This window comes from Rhineura floridana, chromosome 11 (assembly GCF_030035675.1).
Source record: "Rhineura floridana isolate rRhiFlo1 chromosome 11, rRhiFlo1.hap2, whole genome shotgun sequence".
NCBI lineage: Eukaryota > Metazoa > Chordata > Lepidosauria > Squamata > Rhineuridae > Rhineura > Rhineura floridana.
The window spans coordinates 38,065,192-38,080,313 of NC_084490.1; the positions used below are offsets into that span (position 1 = coordinate 38,065,192).

Sequence of the window (15,122 nt, forward strand, 5' to 3'; positions counted from 1 at the left end):
ACACAGACTGGACAAGGTGGAACCATGCCCCCCTATCTGATCCAGGCCCATTCTCTGGATATGCCCCAGGGCTGCTTCAAAAGCTTTACGTGACCTTCAGGATCTCCATTTGCCTCTCGCAAACTTTCCTGTCTGCAAAACAGCTTTCCTGCCTCGCTAGTTCAAAAGACAAAAATGGTCCCCAAGGTTCCATGCACCACCATAGCTAAAAAGCCCAGAAATGAGGAGGAAAAGCTAACATGCTACGGATTGACAGCACAAGGCCCTGCTAAAGACACTGAATGTTGAGTTTCAACCCAAGTTGTCCACTTTGACAATTTCAAGGTGGCGGACAGGAAGGGGGGTGGAACCTGGTGGGTGGCTCTGCAACTAGCGGTTGTGGTCCTTAACTATTCCCACATTTCCAGGCAGAGTTCACAGACTAAACCTACAAAAATCCCCAGTATGCAACACAATAGTTACATACGTACACATCTCCAAGAGTCACAGATTGCATTTGATAGATACACACCAACAGCAGCATTGAGACTCTTAGGGCCACTGCTAACCAAGACCTCCTGGCTTTGACATTCAACTGTGGGAGCAACAGCAGACACCACAGGAACTTTCAGTACAAATCTACAACCTTTATTACAAGAGACAGATGGACGCAACAGCAAGGCCCACCTTACTCCAGGGGGCAGGATTATATATAAAGCTTTAGGCCAGGAAAGTGCTGGAAAGTCTCTTGCCACCTTCACAGGAGCAGGAGGTATCCACCAAGGTGCTGCCTGTTGCTTCTCTTCTCGTCTCCCCACACCCACCATCACCACCACCAGAAAAAGAAAATCAGGGTCTGGGCAAGGATTACAGTAGGGATATCACTTGAACCCTCCCCACCAGTCAGAAGAGAACTTATTGGAGTCTCCAAACCACCCAGGCTTGTGGAATGGAGGCAGTTACAAGGTACAGGAAGAACAAAACAAGAAAACCCCTTTGCCTCCACCACCTTGCCAGGTGAGGCTAAAAGTCCTTTTTAAAATGGAAAGGGAGGGGGGCAAGAGCACTACACAGCCCCATTTAACCCTTTCCCACCCCTCATGCCGCCCACAGCCACCCCCATGAGCCTGCGAGGCCCTACTCCCTGCCACGGCAGAAGCATCCTAAGGTCAGGAGCGTTTTAAGAGCCAGGGGAGGGGGAAGCCAAGCTCCATGCCATCTAGTCCCGCCGTAGGTTCTTTAGCCGCTCCTCCAGGTCGGCGTCGGCATCAGCGAGAGCGGCAGAGGAGGCTTCGGCTTTCTTCCCTGCTGCCACGCTCAGAGAGCCGCCGGTCGAAGGCAGGTCTGGAAGGAAGAAGAGAAACGGCTGAAACGGCACAAGTGACCCCATCCTGCCCTCTTTCCCCTGCACACTCTCAGCACTAAAACCACATCCAGTAAGGGAAGCAGCCAGGCTAGCATCAAGCACTACAGACCTACTTGCACATGCAAGAGATATATTCTTTAACCTTTGTTTTGTTGCTAGCAAGTATGCATATCATTTCATTTTCTTACAGGATTCAACGTTTGTCCCTGCTTGGTTCTACATTAGTTCTATGTTACTAGGACAATATTCTTTAGGTCAGGGAGAGGGAATCTGAGGCCCTCTGGATGTTGTTGAACTACAACTCCCATCAATCCCTGACCGCCGGCTGGAGCCCAACAACATCTAGAGGGCAACAGATTCCCCAGCCCTGCTTTAAGATGTGGATGATGAGGCTGGAAATCTTACTTTGTTAAACAAGAAAGACTGGTGGAAAACAAGGATTATCCACTCTGTTTTGCTCTCTGACTTGTCTAAACAAGAACTTTTTGTGTGCAATTATCTCAAAAACAAGGACATGGAGGGTTAGTCTTTGGGAACAGGCTCCATCTTGTCCAGCATTCTGCTCCCTACAGAACATAGACAGATTTCTGCAAACTAGGGATGGGAAACCTATGGCCCTCCAAATGTTGTTGGGACTCCAACGCCAAACACAACCAATGGTCAAAGATGATAGGAGCACAATTCAAGCAACAGCTGGAGGGCCAGAAGTTCCCCATCTCTATTCTAGAAACTCCTAATCAAGACATGAGGTTAAATGGTCAATCCCCATTTGTCCTGAATAGGCCCACTCCACTGCTTCACTTGTGCCAACGAGCCTGATCTTCCCTCTCTGGGATCTGCACTGGCCTGCAAGGGCAATACAGGTTGTGGCCTCTTGCCTTTGCCATACTCCTCTCCCACTTCACTACGCACAGATACTCACTAGACAGCTCATCTGTCAGCGTCAGACCTAATTCATCCAGCACCTGGGAGACCACAGCATCACTGTGAATGAAAGGGTTAAAGTATGAGACCTCAAGCCAGGAAAGAGGCAACTGTCTACGCATCCTGTTCTTCCCCCTCCCCACACACAGAGCTACTGTTGGAAATTTAGGATGAATTTACCCATTTTGTTTAATTGTGAACAGAGCTCAATCGGTTGGGCTCTGAACAGCTAGGAGGGATGCAACAACTGAAATTCTGCCTCTCCCAACTACCCTTCCTGGTGTTAACTGCAGTCAGCCCATATCCCCTGCATTTAATTACTGCGCTGTTCATATACCGTTTTGTCTGAATCTGCAATGCTACTCCCAAACACACGAACTGCAAACAAGTACAGGCATACCCCGTTTTTAACATACGCAATGGGACCGGAGCGTATATGTAAAGTGAAAATGTACTTAAAGTGAAGCAATTATCTATGCATGTACCGCACTCCAATCGCCACTAGATGGCAGCAGCGTCATGCCATTAAGTGTCCGTTATTGCAAAGTGCATACGTTAAAGTGGGGTATGGTGGAGTATGGAGCATGTACTTTATAGCAAGGCGACTTTAAGCAGGGTACGCCTGTATGCACGTGCATAAGAAATTGTGTGTATACACAGACTGGCAAGAAAGTGTGTATTTTTCAGAGATAATATCCCTATTCAGGCACTTGATTCTTTAAGCGATTTTAGTCACGTCGAGGATGAAGCAAGGATGTGCATGCACGACTGGCCCCTCCATCACATTCTAAGTAGTCCTTCACAAGTTGGGAGGGTGACTGGCTGTCGTGTGGAGCCTGCTCTACTTGTGTAGACACCTCCTGCATTTTAGAACCCGGGAAAAGCAGGGTTCTAGAAAACACAGGAAACCTACACAATCAAAATCAGAATTTTAAGATGCACAGAAGAAAAGCAGACTCCCTGGTACAGACAGTAACTCTCCAACTTATGGAGGAATGGAGAGAGGCAAGTGGGCACATCCTCATTTCCTCCTCCATACGATTAACATCCCACAGAGGAACAAACTCCTGAAAAGGCTGTAGTTTAAAAGGGAAAACAATGTTCTTTCTGAATGGTCTCAAATTCATTCAGTTGTTCCCTTTGGGACGTTGCCACACAATGACAACAGCAGCAACACCAATACCCTTTCTCTCAACCACACCACATGCATACACCCTTTGCAGGAAGTCAGTGTGAGCAAGCCCAGATTTCATAGAAGGTGAAGCAGGTATACTAGCGCAGATGTTGGTGCCTCCATGAGACCAAGGAAAAGGCCTTTGTGACATGAAGTGTCATTCCAGTATTTGTGCTATCTATCAAAGTTATGAGCCAAGCAGCAATGGGGACACATGACTGCCCATGCCCCACTGTCTTTACTTATCGACTCGTAACTGTCCATCATCCTACACACCTTTCCTCTTCATCTTCTTCATCTCCCATGGCATCATCAATGGCATCGTTCATCATCTCTTCCTTCATGTCCATGATCTCTGACTGTTTCTCGAACTCCATCATGATCTTCTGGATTTGGGGCAGTTTGAGCTGAAAGGAGCCAAGGAGCCCTATTGTTACAGCATCCCAGAAACAGAGAGACAGACACCTATCTGTCTTCTACCCACATGGAAGAAGTGGCAGGTTTAAGAACTTGAAAGAACACAATCACATACTAAATGTGAAAAGTTGTCTCTTACTTGATATTTTCATTTACAAAGATGGAGTAACTGGAGAGACCACAGAATGAATACTCCAAAACTGCTCACATCTAGTCTGTTCAGTTCTCCCTTACTGCATACAAGTCAACTGTATCTGATGCCTCTGTTGCTGTTTGGGGTAGGGTCAAGACTGAGGAAAGACAACCTATGGCCCATCTACATCACTAGAAACATTTTTGACCACCCTTCGGAGACTCAGAGGCCTTTTAAAGCAGCCTTTCAATTTATTCTTTTTTTCTGCTTAGGCACCAAATTACCTATTCCCACCTTTTACAGCTTCTCATCAAGTGTCCTCCAAGGGTACCTCATTTTAGGAAACCATGGGTTGTATCCAACTAAGTTCTGCTCAGAGTAAACCTATTTAAATTAATTGCTTTATTTATTATTTTATTTATTAAATTTATATCCAGCCCTTTCTCCCAGAAGGAGCCATGGGCAGCAAATAGAAATGCACTTTAAAACATCCTAAAAACAAAAGACTTTAAAACATATTAAACCAAAACATCTCTAAAAAGTTTTAAAACATCTTAAAAAGCAGACTGGCATAAGGCCTCTACTTAAAAGGGTTGTTGAAAGAGGAAGGATTTCAGTAGGTGCCGAAAAGATAACAGAGATGGTGCTTGTCTAATATTTAAGGAGAGGGAATTCCAAAGGGTAGGTGCCACTATACTAAAGGTCTGCTTCCTATGTTGTGCAGAACAGACCTCCTGATAAGATAGTATCTGCAGGAGGTCCTCACCTGCAGAGCACAGTGATCGACTGGATATATAAGAGGTAAGGCGATCTTTCAGGTATCCTGGTCCCAAGTTGCATAAGGCTTTGTACACTAAAAACCAGAAGCTTGAACTTAAGTTAGCCATGTCCATCCATTTCAATGGGCCTACTCCAAGTATGACTAGCAACGCATACAATCCATAGTCTTACCACGCTCCCTAGAAGCTGTCTTTTATCAGGCCAGACTATTTGTCCATATAATTCAGTATTATCTACTATGTTAGCAGCTTTCCAGGGTCTCAGGCAGAGGATGTTTTCCATCATCTGCTATCTTGGAGCCTTTTAACTGGAACTACTAAGGACTGAACATGGGACCATGCAAAGAAGGTGCTCTCAACAGTGAGCTATGGCCCCTCCCAAAAACTGGACTTTCTCCAGCAATCTGAATATTTTCTCTCCTGATGCTACAGAGCCCCCTTGCCGAACTGGCTTGGGGCCAACCCACCTGTCTGTTCATGGTGGCCATGGCTTTGGTGACACCCTTCATTGCCTGAGCCATAGAGTTGTTAGACTTGAGGGTCTGTATCTTGAGGGACACTGCCTGGATGTTAGCCCGCATCATGATGAACTTCTTGACGTAGCGCCTTGTCCTCACTAGGTCTTTAGCCATGATCTTCACTGCATCCTAGGGTGAGAGAAAACAGGTTAGAGCTGGAAACATGGATGCCCTCTATTGACACTCATTCACCATCATATGCCTCTCTCCCAAGCTCACCATCTGCCCTTGTTTAGCCATCTTCTTGATATCAGCAATAATCTTCTTCTCTTGAGTTTCTAACTTCTGCCGTTCACGGTCCAGCTCTCGCATGGCACGGTTCAGAGCCCGTTGGTTTTGCCGAAGCATCTCTTCGGGGGTCTTCCGGCGCCCAAACAGCAAATCCATTGTGACAGAAGATGAAATAACCTTCAACTGTCAAGACAGAGGGTCATAAGACAGGAGCCTTAACACAGATACATACATCTGTCCTCACGAGAGGAAAGCACCTTTGTGTCACGAGCTAAAGAGAACTCTGACCGCTAGACTATAACACCACAGAACAGGGATAGTGAGTGACCAGAACTACAGTTAGAGCATAGTAATACACATATTATACTGGGCTCTGAGAAGAGTCCAGCGAATGAAGACTGAAAAACTTATCTGACCATGAAAACCTTGCAAAGAGAGAACGCTCTGGGTGATTCGACTCATCCATCTTTCTGAAAGGATGAAAAATACCCATTTTCAATGTTCCTATCCTTTTAAGGTTTAAAACAATAGGAGCTTACTTACCTTCTTTTAAGCTTTTGTTGCTGCTATCATTAACTGATTACCAATAAGTAAATAGAAACAAATCTAAACAACTTAAAGCAGACTCCTGATTTTTTCTTTGATAGAATAAGATACACTCCCAACTGCCCCTCATCTGATGGGCAGTAGGAGCTCACCTTGCTCAAGTTGGGTGAAGCAGTTTCCATTCAGTAGAAAGCGGTTCTCCCTCCCAGCGCTGCTCTCTGAAGACACGCCACGTGGCTCCTTTCTGCCTCCAACTTCGAAGGTGGAAAGGAACAGCACAGGGAGGTTTGCAAAGGGCTTTATGAGCAGCTCCATGGGGCTCCTTCACCCCTCCAGCACAGGAGGGGGAACGAAGTAGTGCCGGGAGGCTTCCAAACTAGAGAGATGGCAATGCCCCTTGCACTGTGGCTCCCATTGCAACCCCACACAAGGGATTTTTACCAGTGGACAGGACAGCACACCTGCCAATTACGTGGTGTCATAATGATGTCATTTGACCAATCAGTGTGTTGCCTTGCCCACCTGTCAAGGTTGGCCAGTGGGGTGTGGTGGGGCCAGATCTTTATCTGCCAAAAGGTTTCCCTACCCCTATAGGGTGGAATCTTTTAGATAAAATAAATATTAGTTTGAATAAACCTATTACGTTAGCTTTCTCCAAATCTCCTGTCCCAGCCCCGCCCCCTCCTGCCTGCTGCTGCGTGCTTGTAATAGGAATGTTATGAATTGAAGGAGGAAAAAACAGAACTTTTTTGTCAAAGAAAGCAAGCCTACGCATCAGCAGGTGCCCGATACGAGCCAGCCTTACCCAACTCAAAGTGAAATCTAATGTTCTGAAGAGCCACCGATACCACACTGACCCTTTGGAGTAAAGCACAGACATACTTCTGAACAAACAACTCTCTGCCATAGGCTGTAGACTACTAACTCAAGGTTACTGACAAGCCCTGGCCACAGCATCTATGACATCATAATGCTGCAGCTAGCTAGGCCAGAGGCACACCAAGCAATACGGGGAAAGGGAGAGGAGGGGCTATGTGGCTACAACTAGAAAATGCTTGGGAATGTCACCCTCATCCCCCCCCCCCGGAGAACATTTGTTCTTAGAGCAAAGATTCCTGTACCATTTAAAATATATGTATGTCTATTGACTATATGAAGATGATCACCATGAAGCCAGAAATCAACACAATGGGGCTCACATGCTAAACATATCTAAGAAACCACCAACCTCTGACCTTCAAGATTAACCAGAAATGCCTTTTTAACCCATAGTGACAGAACTTTGTTCCCTGAGGATTCAGCAATACCTGAATCATGTTATCTTTTGGTAGCAAGCTGTGTAATAACTTTTTCATTAAGCAGGGTCTTGGCAAGGGAGAAGCAGAGTAAATATGTAGCTGGCTTTTTTGTTTTGTTTTAACTGGCTAACATACATACACAACCAGGCCCTCTGTTCTGTCTCTCTGCCACACTCTAGCATGATCAAGAGAGAGAACCAAGAGTAGGGCTCTGCAAATCAAGGGGTAGGGCAAGGCAGATTGAAGTTGGCTTTCTTAATGGCTTCCACTGCATTCTAGGGACAAAGGCTACAATTTGGAAAACATAAGGGGAATCTGCCCCCTGGGAATTCTGATCTCCAATCACAGGAACTGGGGGCACAGGAGCAAATTATCTCAGAGGCACATTGTACACACATAGCACCTTCAAAATATTTAGGCCCCCTCCTTAATAACAACCCTCTTTGTCTTGTTCTTTTTTCTGCATGCGTATAAAGTATTTATTCTACTATTACCTGCTCAACTCTTTGGGATGGGAGACAGAAATAAATAACTAAATAACTAACTAAATATAGATAGATATAGATATATAGATAGATATAGATATATACACACACACACATCTAAATAGGATTACAAAAACATCCACAGCACTGATGCTGCCCACCAAACAAGCCAGGCATGGAAGATAGCAGTGTGTCAACCGGCCGAGAGATCTCTAGCTCTTTCACATTCATGCAGTTACAATCTTATCAGGAAGTCCATTCAGCTAAATATAGGAATTGGGCTTTTCGTGCTGTGACACCTATCCTCTGGAATTCCTTCCCCATAAATATTAGGCAGGTGCCATCTTTTCAGCCCCTACTAAAGACCTTCCTCTTCCAACAAGCCTTTTAAGTAGAGATCTTTCCCAGTCTGCCTCTGTATTGGAATTATTTTTAAGATGTTTTCTTGTTTTATCACTTGTTTGCTTGCTCCTTTGGGGAGGAAAGATGGAATATAAATTTAACAATATAATACAGAGCATTTACATGAGGATCACATTCATTCAGATTGCTTAACACAAATTAGTTCCCTGCAAAGCATTTTTGGCACTGAATGTCTTTGATTTTTAAAGGGGAGAGGGGAATGAAACTTATTTTACATTAATGACTCTAAAATAAATGAAAGAGCACATAAACAAGGCCTGAAATGTATTTCACTGTATTTAAGTCAAGCATATAACTGCTGCCATTTTCACTTCCATTTAAATGTCAACAGGGCAAACACCAATGTTGTCTCCCACCCAAGGATCAAAACAAGAAAGCCTCCTTAAAAAAGATACTCAAGAGCCCAGACCTTTTTAACTTGATATGGGGTAAATTCATGGATTATTGTAGGGTATATAATTTATCCCCATGGGTTGAATAAAGTTTTTCAGTGTTTTGAATGTTTGATACTCTGATTTTGATTCTACAGCATTCCGTTTGTTGTTCCTAATGGATTACATTTGTGTTTCTGGAATTATTAATAAAAAACATTGGGGGGGGGGAAGCAGAAGCAGAAGTGAAAAACAGGCAATCATTCTGATGACTGTGGCAACCCTGGCCAAAAAGCTCCTGTCATTAAGCTTCTGACTGAGGAGACCACCAGCAATCTGACAACTCCACCATCCAGTATTTTATAAGATGTTTCTGTGTAGGAGATAGTGGTCTGGTTGGTCCATCCTAAGAGCGAAGAACCTCAGGTCTGGGGCCCATATGAGGCCCTCCAAGCCTCTCCATCTGGCCTCAGGACTCTCTCACCTCAGTCGCACCCCCTCCCCCAAGGTCCCTCTTTCACACGCACACATAATCACTGGCTCTACTTTCTTTCTTGAGTATTTTTGCCTGACTGGGTCCTTGAACTCTGATAATGCCTCTTGTTTGATGGAGGACAGAGAGAAGCGCTTGAGTGTATGTAGAAACTAGCCTACCGCACACAAAAATGAATTTTACATTTGTTACTCCACCGACTCTGGTTTCTCACAAGAAGGCTATCCAGAAGGGAGTATGGCTCTCAGCCTGAAAAAGGTTCCACACCAAGCCTGAAAAAGCTTCCACGCCAGTGATCTGTACTTACTGTAACACCATACTTATTTATTATTCATTTATTGCACTTATATACTGTCTTTCTAACAAGGCACCCAAGAGTATTTGCGGTAATAAAACATAAGAGAGGGACGGAGGGAGGCAACCAGCCGTAGACAATCTGGACGCCTTAAAACAAAGCAGGGAGATTCCCAGGAAGCAAGTGCCAGGGTGAGAATTAGCTGACTGAACGTTACCTAGAGAAGCAATTAATCAACATAAATAAAGTCTTATGAGATTTGTAACACTGTGCAGCATGGATACCTTTAAGAGGGGGAGGAAAAGAAAGGGCCCCGCCCCACCTCCTAGCGAGGAAGGGAGAGGAGAGCCAAAGGGGAAGAGAAGCGTATAAAAATTGTTGAATACAGTATAATAATTATGTACTAGTACAACAGACAATAAGGGAGGGAGGGAAAACAGCCTCACAAACGCACTCAATCGTCTCAAGTCAACTCCCCTCCACCGCAACCCCCCTCTGCCCCTGTCCGACCCCCAGGTTTCTCCCTCTCCCCACTCTATTAGCCATAAAAAGGGGCGGGGGAGACAAATCAGACCTATTCCAATAACAGAAATAGAAAAGCGGCCGCCCTTACCCAGAAGAAGAACCAGCCGCAGCAGCTGTCTCAACCCCTCCCTTCTCAGCTCCTTGTTATTTCCCCTACGCTCTTCTTCCGGCTTGGCTGGCCTGACGTCACAGGAGCGGCATTCTCGCGTCAGGGTCACGCCGGATGCGGGAGTGGCTTTGCGAAGAGACCGCCTTGCTTTGCCCGCGAGGAAAAGGAAGCGGATACCGACAGCGGGTGGGTCATAGATATAGAGAGGGGAAGGACAGAGAGGACCATCTCTAATTGTGTGATTATCATTTCCTAGTTCCCCTCGAGAAGCCATTTTTAAATGTCCCGCGGAGAGCGGCTGTGGGAACTGTCCATAGAAAACAATGGAGAAATGCAGGAAATTACCGAAATTTTGATTAGGTAGCGGCAACTGCTCCGCCGAGTACACAGACGCACGCACAAGATAGCACCAAATACAGGAATTCGTACTCTTACGTTCGGTTAAATTTCGAGTGAAAAACATTTTTATTTTACTTTTTCATCACACATGTATCCACTTATATCAATGTCCGGGGACGGGTTTCCATAGGAACCCGGAAACCTCCTATTCAGTTAATGAAATTGGCCACTCCGTCTGATTTCTCTCTCTCTCTCTGCACGGAGACCACAGAACTGCCTCGTGGAGGCTCGAGCCCAAGGCATAGGATCTGTGGAAGGACCTATATTGCAAACCCACCAAAAAACTTGCATTGCGGAGCCTGTTCCTCTCTTCCCCCGCTCCTGTTGTTGGACTTCAACTCCTATCAGCCCTAGTTAGCATAGTCAGTGAATGCTCGGGACTCATGGGAGTTGTAGTCTGAACAGGGTACCTGTTCCCTGGTGCGGTGTTAGATTTGGATTGTTTTCTATAAGATCAACGCGGCTGCTCCATGCAGTTTTTGTCATTTCAGTAACATGCATACTGGGTTCCAAGGAAAGTGTAACATTCATATGTGTCAAAAGCGTTTCTGCAACGCAGATGTTCCAAGAGAGGGGTATGTGTCTCCGTTAATGATTGTTCTGCATTGTGAGAAAATAGGTACCCTTTAACTGTTAAACAAGTACCGTTAGAGGACAGGGAGAAATTGCCCAAGCTTTTCTAAGACTGAGCTTTTATTTAAAAAGGAGAGGAGCACCAGATTTATTTGGGAAACTTTGAAAAAAACAGTCCTAACAAACCGCACAAATGTTCTCAGCTCTGTATACGCTAGAATAATAGGATGCTTTTGAACATAACTTTTGTGACATTTCGGGTTTGACAAATACATACATCAAGTCAGTAAGTACAGCGTTCATAAAACCAAATTAATTTTGCTGTCTTTTCAAATTACATCGTATCCCAGCATTTACGATATTAGGAGAGGGAATATGGAGAGTTTTAGACCCTTCGAAGGCTCACTGTGAACGGTTTGCAAGGCACTTCGACGGTAAAGTTGCTCACCTCCTTAGCAATCTTGATGCCCCATCCACATATATTGTAATCCCCTCCCCAGTGAGGTGTCCAGTGCTGCTGCAGCTTCTTGGATCAGTTTCAGTTGATGTGGCCTGATGTGGGCAAGGAGCTTGCAACAATGCAGCCAGCAACATGTCCTCTCTACCCTTGCCCTTCTTGGCTTATTAAAGCTTGCCAAGGGGGGTATGACAGAGTGGGTCCAGGGTGTCGTCAATGAATCTTTGCAGGAGGGAGTGGTCCCAGCTATTTGAAAGAGGCAGTGATCTGACCACTCCTGAAAAAGCCCATCTTGGAAACATTGGCTTGTGACAACTACCGCCTGGTCACAAATACACCCTTTTTAGAGGTGATCGAAACAGCTGACGTGCAGCAATTGCAAGTACTCTTATAAGAAACAGATTATCTTGACTGATTCCAATCTGGATTCAGGCCTGGTTATGGGAATGAATCAGCCTTGGTCACCCTGATGGATGGAAGTGTTACCCTGTTATTCTTATTTGATCTCTCTGTGGTTTTTGATACCATGGACCATGGTATCCTTCTGAGCTGACTTGGTGAGATGGCTCAAGGCACTGTTTTACAGTGGTTCTGATCCTTCTTCCAGAGTCATTTTCAGATAATAGCATTGGGTGATTGTCTTTCACCCCTCTGGCAGTTGTGCTGAGGTGCCACAGGGTACCATCTTGTTCCCCATGCTGTTTGAGATCTATATGAAGCCCTTGGGAGCAGTCATCAGGAGATTTGGGGCAAGGTATCTATTTCTCTGTAACATCTGAATCAGGAAAGGCCATGCAAGTCCTGGACCGCTGCCTAGACTCAGTAGTGGGCTGGATGAGGGCCAATAAACTGAGTCTAAATCCTAGCAAGACGGAGGCACTTGGTGATTCCTGAGTTTAGATAATTGGTCAATTGCCTGCTTTGGATGGGGTCATACTCCCTCTGAAAGAGCAGGTCTGTAGTCTGCGGGTGCTCCTGGATCCATCTTTGTCATTAGAGGCCCAGGTGACCTCAGTGGCTAGGAGTACCTTTTACCAGTTTTGGCTGGTAAGACAGCTGTGGCCATTTCTGAACTGGGATAGCCAGACCATCATTGTCCATGCACTGATAACCTCCAGGCTGTATAACTGTAATGCACTCTATGTCCCTTAAGGTTGGTCCAGAAGTAGCAACTGGTGCAAAATGTGGTGGCATGACCACTCACTGGGGCAGGGTATCACCAGCATGTTACCATACTGCTGAAAGAATTGCACTGGCTTCCCAGTAGCTACTGGGCCAAGCTGGTTTTGGTGTACAAAGCCCTATGTAGCTTGGGACCAGAATACATTAACATACCCAATCAATAACTGTGTTCTGCAGATGAGGGCCTCCTGCAGATAGGTCAAGACAGCTGTGGCTGTTTCTGGACCAGGATAGCCTGACCGCTGTTGTCCACGCACTGGAAACCTCCAGGCTAGATTACTGTAATGCACTCTATGTGGGACTGCCCTTGAGTTTGGTCCAGAAGTTGCAGCTGGTGCAAAATGTGGCGGCAAGACTGCTCACTGGGGCAGGGTATCGCCAACATGTCACCTTGCTGCCCATTTGCTATCGAGTCAAGTTCAAGGTTCTAGTTTTGGTGTACAAAGCCCTATACAGCTTGGGACCAGGATACATGAAAGACTGTCTTACACCTTTAGATACCCAGTCGATCACTGTGCTCTGCAGGTGAGGGCCTCCTGCAGATACCATCTTATGAGGAGGTCCGTTCTGCACAATATAGGAAACAAGACCTTTAGTGTGGCGGCACCTACCCTGTGGAATCCCCTCCCCTTAAATATTAGACAGGCGCCATCTCTGTTATCTTTTTGGTGCCTATTGAAGAATTTCCTCTTTCAACAACCCTTTTAAGTTGAGGCCTATCCCAGTCTGTGTCTGTGTTGGAATTGCTTTTTAATGTGTTCTTAAACCTTTTTAAAATGTATTTAATCTTAGATGTTTTGAAAGCTTTTTTAAGTTTTTGAAGATGCTTTGTTTTAATGTGTTTTAAAGTTTGTATTTATGATGTTTTAATGTTTTTGGTACTTTTGTTTGCCACCCTGGGCTCCTGCTGGGAGCAAGGGCAGGATATAAATCAAGTAATAATAGTAACAGTAACAACAACAAAGGAAGCGGACCTTTAGTATGGTGGCACCTGCGCTTTGGAATTCCTTCCCCTTAAATATTGGACAGGCACCATCTCTGTTATATTTTCAGCACCTACTGAGGATCCTCCCTCTTTCAACAAGCCTTTTATGTAGAGACTTTATTCCAGTCTGCATCTGTGTTAGAATTGCTTTTTAAGATGTTTTAAAAGATGTTTTGTTTAAATGTTTTTAGTCTTTTGTTTTTAAGATGTCTTGGAATGCTTTTTGTGTTTTTGTTTGCCACCCTGGGTTCCTTCAGGGAGAAAGGGATATACATTTAATTAATAAATATGCCAATCTCATTTGGACCTAGTGCAGGTGTGGGAAATCTTTGGCGCTCCAGATGTTGCTAAACTATAACTCCCATCAGCCCCACTAAGCATGGCCAATGGTCAGGGAGGAAAAGAGTTGTAATTCAGCAACATCTGGAGGTCAAGGTTCCCCACACGCCTAGTGTTTAGTGTTCCTCTTACGTCTGTCAAATTAAGAATACTATCACGTCATGCATTTGACATGGACTGTGGCCCATAAAAGCTTGTGCCATATTAATCAGTCTTTAAGGAGTCACTACATCTTCTGTTTGGGATACATTTCAAATCTTGAGAGTGTGCTGGGGGCACCAGTCACAACATGGAAGGGCAGGATATAAATTTAATAAATAAATAAATAATAAAATAAAATGGCTACCATGAAGGTGTGGCGTAACACATGGTGAAGCTTTTTCTATACCTATTCCCATGCCATAAACAACTTGACTGTTGAAGTCCTGCCTGCCACACACCTGTTGAAGGCACCAGAACCCTGCTTTCCCCAATCAAAACAGCTAAATTGGGATGGGTGGCCACTGAATTATCCTGTGGGAGAAGTGCTGAGAGAGGCCAGGCCAATTGCTCTGCGCTGGTAGGAAGTCTCCCTAACCACTGCTGGCCTGGCTATGCCAAAGTGAGTCAAGAAGGCACTTCCTTTTCCTACACAGGAGCCTTCCCAGAACCAGTCGCCGCAGCCACCATGTGGGACATGTCCCACATATGCCCTTACTGCAGGAAAGGCTTCTAGCACAACCCACGACTGACATGACACCCTGCCACCTAACTCTGTGTTTCAGCACCCCTTGGGTGGGAAGCGTGTTGCCCAGCAGGTGCAGGAAGATTGTCCCTATTGCTGTAGTTACTGAAGGAAACCATTTGCTCTCAGCACTCATCTGACATGGCATCAAGAAACCCATTTGGGGGAGAGGCCCTACAAGTGCACCTACTGCAGGAAGGCCTTTGGGCACAACTCCCACCTGATCCAGCAGTGACTTCTTAATGAATGCCTGGACATCAGCTCCTGTGCAGCAGGACACATGCCTAAGCCTGTCTGCAAAGTTTTCACATTTTGCATTTGCCATTTGGGGGAGGGATCCTTGAACATCCACTTGTGTAGTAGTATTTGCAGAAAATAACTTCTAGGGACTAATTGC

At 45.3% G+C, this 15,122-nt stretch overlaps 1 protein-coding gene across 1 annotated transcript; it reads right to left on the bottom strand.

Moving 5' to 3' along the window:
• Positions 1 to 605: 605 nt before the first annotated feature.
• Positions 606 to 10,228, bottom strand: CHMP2A (charged multivesicular body protein 2A). The gene is made up of 6 exons (XM_061590844.1): positions 10,046 to 10,228; positions 5,510 to 5,704; positions 5,240 to 5,419; positions 3,720 to 3,850; positions 2,268 to 2,329; positions 606 to 1,323 (listed from the first exon to the last, which is right to left on the bottom strand). Exons 2-6 carry the CDS (start codon positions 5,675 to 5,677, stop codon positions 1,199 to 1,201), a joined length of 666 nt encoding a protein of 221 aa, XP_061446828.1. The 5' UTR covers positions 5,678 to 5,704; positions 10,046 to 10,228; the 3' UTR covers positions 606 to 1,198.
• Between the last annotated feature and the right edge of the window lie 4,894 nt (positions 10,229 to 15,122).